Source organism: Galeopterus variegatus, unplaced genomic scaffold (assembly GCF_000696425.1).
Source record: "Galeopterus variegatus unplaced genomic scaffold, G_variegatus-3.0.2 Scaffold1216, whole genome shotgun sequence".
In the NCBI taxonomy this organism is placed as follows: Eukaryota; Metazoa; Chordata; class Mammalia; order Dermoptera; family Cynocephalidae; genus Galeopterus; species Galeopterus variegatus.
In genome coordinates this window covers 186300-193664 of record NW_007727327.1, presented here as the reverse complement: position 1 = coordinate 193664, position 7365 = coordinate 186300, and the positions used below count along the sequence as shown (strand labels likewise).

Below are 7365 nucleotides of genomic sequence, written 5' to 3'. Positions count from 1 at the left end.
GGCCCATGCTCTTGGATTAGAGTATGTGAGAAATATTCCTGAAATGCTAATTAGAAAAAAATACCCAATTCTACTTTCTCATAGATTTTTAAAAAATAACAAGTATACTAAGTATCATTTTGATTAATAGTGGTCTGAGGCTTAATTAAAACACTATTTCGTTAGAGTACTGGGTGTAATAAAGACAATTAAAAGGAGTAATATATAATGTACAAAGCCCACTGATCAAAATTCTAGAAATAAAAGAACTACAGTCACTTGTTAAACTGAAAATCTAAAAGATAAAACCAATAAAGATCATTTTTTGTATCAGGAGCAGTAATTCACTGATTCATCATTAAAAAGTCACATAAATACCATGTTATGTTACAAATTTATATAAAGTAAATTAGTTGATCTGTGTGGTTAAACTCAAGACAACTGAATAGCAAGAGTTTAAAGTATAGACCAGTACTTTTTATTTTCCTACCACTTTATGTGATACACAAGTATATCTGGGGCATGTATTTAAAAGTACAGTTCATCTTTTCATTGGGCTAAATACTTGACTGTTTTCTTCAGCTGATATATTGTTGATGATGCAACAATATATCTCCCCCCTTCCCCTCTTTAAATGTCATTTAAATTTCACATGGAAAATGTTGCTTTTTTCTTTCTTAGACACATGAAGGCTATCTCATAGACGTTCCTTAGCATACAGTAGCACAGAAGAAATACTGGTGCTGCGAAGATTCAATGAAAACCTTAAGATATTAAGTCTGTTTCATGCAAATCTATTTTAAAAGTTAAAATAAACTAGGGAAAACTGTAAAAAAAAATAAAAAAATAAAAATGAAGAAGAAGAAATTCAGAGAAGGTGGATACAACTCTTTACGTTTGGTAGTAGTAAGTGATCAGCCGGGAGAAAAGATAAAACGTTGTATTTAGCTTCATATAATACAGCAGCATAAGGAGATTTAAAGAGCAAATTAAGTGACTTGACAAATTCCCACAGCTAATTTGCTCAAGCCCATCTAAAACCCAGATGTCTTGACCTCCATCCAGAGAGTATTCTTTTTTCTTTACCATTAGGAGTGACTTTAATATATTTGAAGTTTTATGGAATACACATAGGGTTGTATCATGTATACCATAGCATAGCAGTAAAGAACACAGACTCTGGAGTCTGACTGGCTTCGTTTGAATCCAGGCTCTGCCTGTGTGACCTCCTTCTGCCTCAGTATCCTCACCTGTACAATAGGAGTAATAATAGAGAGAAACACCCATAAGTGACCTCCTCTTGACTGCCTCTCCATTCCCTTTCTAAAAACATACTCATGGCTATCCTAAAACACTGAATTCTCGAAGCTCATAGGCTCCTCTTTGGTACGTCCAAGTACAAGCCTAGCAGGTGAACTGTAGTCACTAAGAGTTAGATATGTTTGTGCAGTTCCACTTGTCTGTTTTTTCTTTTGTTGCCCATGCTCTTGGTGTCATCTCCAAAAGATCACTGTGTAGACCAATGTCAATGAGGTTTTCCCTTATATTTTCTTCTGGCACTTGTATGGTTTTGGGTCTTATGTTTAAGTCTTTAATCCATTTTGAGTTGATTTTTGCATAAGGAGTGAGATAAGGGCCCAATGTCATTCTTCTGCATGTGAATATCCAGTTTTCCCTACATCCTTATCGAACAGACTATCCTTTCCCCATTGTGTGTTCTTGGTATTCTTGTTGAAGATCAGTTGACTGAAGATACACAGATTGATTTCTGGGCTCTCTATTCTATTCTGTTGGTCTATGTTCCTTTTTTCATGCCAGTACCATACTGTTTTGATTGCTGTAGTTTTGTAACATATTTTGGAATCAGAAAGTGTGATGCCTTGAGCTTTCTGGTTCTTGTTCAAAATTTGGGATGGCAATAACTTATAAAATACTGAGAAGATTCAGAATGTTGAATGCCCAAACACTTCAGAACCATCCTTGCCAGAAGATACAGTCCTCGTTACTCCTCACCTTGTTATCTAAGTAAACCAGCAATCCCATGTAGTAAAAATGACTTTCAATTGCTTCAGCTGAGGCAGAAACCCAATTAGAGAGTAGCAATTATTTTCAGTACTCATTCCAATTACCTCTCATTGCCTACAGATTCTTAAGTTAAATCCTAATACAGCTAAAACCAAGGCCTGATCCAGAGGAGATAGCTTAAACACTGAAAGAATTGCAGAACTTTGGCAATTTATGTCATCAGGAGTCTAGGTAGCATACAAGGGAATGGAATCTAAGGATTTTATGTTAAGAGGATGAACAAAAATGCTAGAGCAGGCCAAATTTATCAATATGTGTGCATTCACCTAGGATTTGGGATTGAGTGTATTGCCTTGAGCAATTGGTAATGACTGGCTAATTAAATCCTTAACTCAATGCTAAAATGTTAAAATGGCAAAATCTTCCTGGCATACTAAAGTGGAAGAAATACAAAAACTCACATAAGTAAGAATATTGAAATTGATCTATTATGGATCACCCTATTCAGCCATTCATCCACTACCCTTACCCTGGAAGGGCTTGTGGGACACACCCTTCACCAAAGAATTAAGAAATACGTTGGTAAGGAAAGAACCAGTATATTTGAAAAGCTTTATGGTAACTATCTTCTCTAGGATGGAGAGAACAATGGTAGATGCTGTAATGGATCAGGGTTCCTGAGTTCAATGCATGAGTATAATCTCAGAGTGGCAGAGGCTATGTGGTAGGATTTCAACAATAATTTGTTAGGTACGATCACCTTAACAAGCCATACGAATGGGGTGATAATCAGAGTGTTTTGTGCCACATGTGGTGATGGATAATTGATCATGGAGTCCCTAAGAATGAAACAGATGGATAGACCACCAATCTGCTAACTGACTTGCACAGGCAGAAAATGTCTAGGTCTTGTGGGCAAAAACCCAACTTGAGTAGCCATGGAGCGGATTCATGACCTCTTATCCCATGGCTAGAGTTAAGCCTATTTACAGACCCCCAATCATTCAATTTTAGGTGGAGAATGACTTACTATTAGGAGGGGCCCTGAAATCTGGCCACAGATGTATGCTGCGAATTTTCCTCCAAGCCATTTTAGAATCACCTGTGGCCATTTATGATGGTGACTGCACATGGGGGAAAGAAAAATACCAAGTCCTTCCAGGAGTTATTAGATAGCTTTATTAGATTAGTTCTGAATTGACGTTAATCCCTGGAACACAAAATGCTTACATTGATTCCCTGACACATGGAAGGAGGGCTATTTTAAAGAGCTAAGAAAAATGCTGTTCAATAGAAATATGTGAATGACATATGTAATTTTAAGTTTTCTAGTACTCACATTAAAAAGGTAGAATTCATTTGAATACATTTTATTTAATCAAAAATATAATTTCAACATGGGGCACTAACCGTATCTAGGTGCTTAATAGCCACATGTGGCTAGTGGCTACCATATTGGACAGCATAGTCTTACAACTATCACCTCTCCCAAGACAGCAGACTAAAAGAAATAATGTATCTATGGGTTAATTATAGATATTAGTTAAACCATCAGAAAACTAAAAGATGTTGGGGTGGTGATTCATACTATATATTTATTTGAACTGTTTGTTAGGCTAACATATGACCTAGATTGTTCTGTGGATGAATTCAGACTTAATCACATCATAATGACAATTGCAGATGCAGTTCTAGCTGTAGAATCTTTACTGGAGAATATTAACATAGCCCCTGACACCAAGTATGGAGCTACTGACTTGACTTCTTTTTAAAATAGTTCCTATCAACAAAGATAATCAGAAGCAATTTGCCTTTACATTGAAGGGACAGCATACTTTCACTATCTTACCTTAAGGCTAGATCAACTCTCCTGTTTCTGTAATAATATAGTCTGGAGGAATCTTGTTCATCCTGACATTCCACAAAACATGAAGCTGGAATATGACATTCATGACATTACGTTGATTGGACTTGGTCAGCAGAAAACAGTAAACACCCAAGATGCCTCAGTAAGATATATGCCAGAGGACAGGAGATAAACTCCATGAAAGTTCGGGACTTTCAGCATCAGTGAGATTTTATGGTCTGGGCATGGTGAAATAGATCCACTGTAGTGAGTGATAAATTGCTGCACCTTACACTTTCCATCATGAAGAATGAAGCACAAAACATGGTGACCTCTGAACTTTGGAAGCAAAATAGATCACATTTGGGTATGCTGCTCTAATACAAGTACTAGGAAACCCACAAGGCTGCCAGTTTTGAAAGGAGCCTGGGGCAAGAAAAGGATCTATAGCATACACTTGCCATGATAAAAGCTGCCCTATATCTTTGGCTCTAAGATCCAGCAGATCTAATGATTTCTGTAAATGTTTGTGGCAAACAGAGATGTTGTATGACATCTCTGTCAATGGAAGCCTCAGAGCACAGATCCCTATTGGTTTTGTTGTAAAGACATGTGATCTTCCACCAACAACTATTCTCCATTTGAAAAGCAGCTCCTAACTTGCTATTGGACTGTGACTAAGACTGAGCACTGGACTATGGGACTCCAAATGACTATGTGGCACAAACTGTGCATCATGAACTAGGTGTTATTTGATTCGATATATCATAAAATAAGATGTGTATAACAGCATTTCATTGGTAAATGAAACTGGGACCAAGCAATTTTGGGAAGCTACTTGCTCATGGTACGCTTGGGCTTCCCAAAACTGTTTGGTCACCCATCAGATAAAGAGCCTTGTCTTGCCCGGTGGCAGAAGGTAAAGCTAAAGGGAAGATGGAATTGAGTGGAAGAAGAAAGCTACAGCAACGAATTTTGAGTTCTTTGACCAATTAGCAAAGCATGGACCTTAGCCTGAAAATCTATGTGCTACGTAATCCTTGGACAACTTGATAATACTTTAATAAGCTAAAGGAAATACCTGTCATGTCTTAAAAGTATCTTTCTATAAAGTATACTTTTCAAAATGAAATGATGCCACTTTAAGGTATAATTTTCATAACATAATGTTAAAATAAAACAAAATGTCAAAGTTGGAAATAAGTGAATAACTTTGAGTCAGGGAAGAAAGTAAAATACACACTAAAAATATTTTAATATTTGCATTAATTTCATTTTTGTAACTGCCCCAAACTTAAGAATAATGTTTAGAATAGTTTTATATGATTCACATTCATGTTTATAAAACAAAGTACAGCCTTGAGGATTAACAAGAAAAATGGAAAGAAAGATAAATACAAGCATTACATCATAATCCTAAGCACTCGCTAATACAATTTGTCAATGTAGATGAAACTATCACTTCCATCATATCATCATATTAAACTGAAAATTTAATAAATATGTCATTACGGACAGAAGGGGCATATAAAGCTGGCTTGAGAGTATTCTATATTAATTTTCTTCCCTTAACTTCTTGGTTATGACAATTCAAGTGAAAGTCAAATGAGATTATTCAGATTTCTGATCATTCTTTCTTTTATAAACTATACTCTAGCTTTTAAAAAAATCAAATTTATTCCAGATTTTTTAATGATTTATGAAGCACAGAAAAGTTTGAGATCGTGCCCAATGACTATAGCTTGAGAACTAAAGAAACAAGGAGAGTTAAAATGGAATATAAAATACTCAGCTCAGTCAGATAGAGCACGGTGTTGGCAAAACCAAGATCAAGGATTCAGATCCCCAAACCAGCAAGTTGATCGAAAAACCAAACCAAACAAACAAACAAACAAAAACAAAAACAAATACTCTAACAGCCAATTTTCCAATAAATATAATGCTTTCAAGTTTAAAAATGGTAATATTTGATTTCTTATTGAGGTTTCAGCATGGGCACTATATTAGTCAAAAAAAAAAAAAAATCGCAGCTTTTATCTCCTCTATAGTAACTTCAGAATGTAACCATGATATTTCACTAAATCTTCAATAATCCTGGATTAAACATTACTACTGCATTAATAACTGTAAAAATTTAAAAATCATAGAAAATTTACATAACCACTGCTTTTTCGTTCCAATATCTTGAAACAAGACACTCTTCAATTGACAGTTCTCCTTTTTGCCAATCTACAAGTCTAAAAATGCAGGGCCATATGCATCCTGCAAAATTTATCAGTTATTTAATGTACACAAATCAAGATATTGGCTAGGTCATTCCTAGCTACACACCAAAGCTATAAATTACTTAGGATTATTCCATAGCACTCTCCTGAATTTTCATATTTTAGCTTTCTTCTCAAAGAGTTGTGTCTCAGAGTTGGTGATACTTACCAGAATGGGTCCTGAGGTGTCCTGTGAGGGCGTCCCTTCTTCTACAGGCATAGCTACAGAAAGGACATTTGAACGGCTTCTCTCCAGAGTGTAACTTTATGTGTCTCAGAAGGTTGCCCTTCTGAGTAAAAGAAGCTCCACACTGGTTACAGTGGAAGGGACGTTCACCTGCAGAAAAGAGAAGTAGGAAAGATCAAGTAAGTTATGTGCAAGTGATTAATTCGCCGTCCACCAGAGCCAGGTTTTTATGCTAACAATATTCATCTCCCACATAAATCTTCTAAACATTTATCTTCCTAGAATTTGCTTTGCTAATACCAAAATCTCAACTTTGTGTTAAGTGGCCATTTCCCCACTTCATATGAATTTGACAAGATTCCTGTTATTGACTCAAAAGAATAACAATAATAGTACTTAGCACTGGTTGAACAACTAGGTGCCATCACTTTACTGACTTACTGGTTGCTTTACATACAATATTTCAATCCTCAATTGACAATAATTAGGTATTAATTTCAATTTCCAAATGAAGAAATTGAAGATCACACATCAAAGTATCTGATTACAGTCACAGAGCTAGTAAGCACTCAAGCAGATAACTGAACCTGGTCAGTTGGACTACAAAATCTTGTGCTCTTTATTTTACCATGTTATCTCTTTGAAAATGACAGAAATTTTGAGTTGGAATGCATCTTTAGTCTAACTACCTCATTTAAGGAAAAGGGGGCCAAAAAGTAGCAATGAATGCTCATTACCACAAGATCCCCAAATACAGCCCAAGTCTCTTGATTCTCCTACTCACTAATAGTAAAAGCTTTGGCAAAATTTCCTGATATATCAGGGGAAGTCCAAAGAAAATTATTCATCTGGACATTTCCTGCATATTCTCTTTATCTTGTGAGAATCATTTGTTTGATAGAAATCTTTTTTCCCTTTTCTATTATCACTGATGTTGCTATAAAATTATTTAAGCCTGAATTATCAGTTCAGTCTGTTGTCATCAATTTGCTGACACCTATTTCATCAAATATAAAAATGTGTATGTAACAAAGCAGTAAAATTGGCAAGTAGGGTCAAAACTG

The 7365-nt window shown here is 35.6% G+C and overlaps 1 protein-coding gene across 5 annotated transcripts in view; it reads right to left on the bottom strand.

Annotated features, from left to right (window-relative positions):
• The window catches only part of IKZF2 (IKAROS family zinc finger 2 (Helios)), a 152585-nt gene that overhangs the window by 42707 nt on the left and 102513 nt on the right, over window positions 1-7365 (bottom strand). For all 5 annotated transcript variants that reach the window (XM_008575600.1, XM_008575598.1, XM_008575599.1 and 2 more), the window contains one exon: window positions 6284-6451. In XM_008575600.1, coding sequence (XP_008573822.1) covers window positions 6284-6451 — 168 coding nt within the window. The remainder of the gene's footprint in view (window positions 1-6283; window positions 6452-7365) is intronic.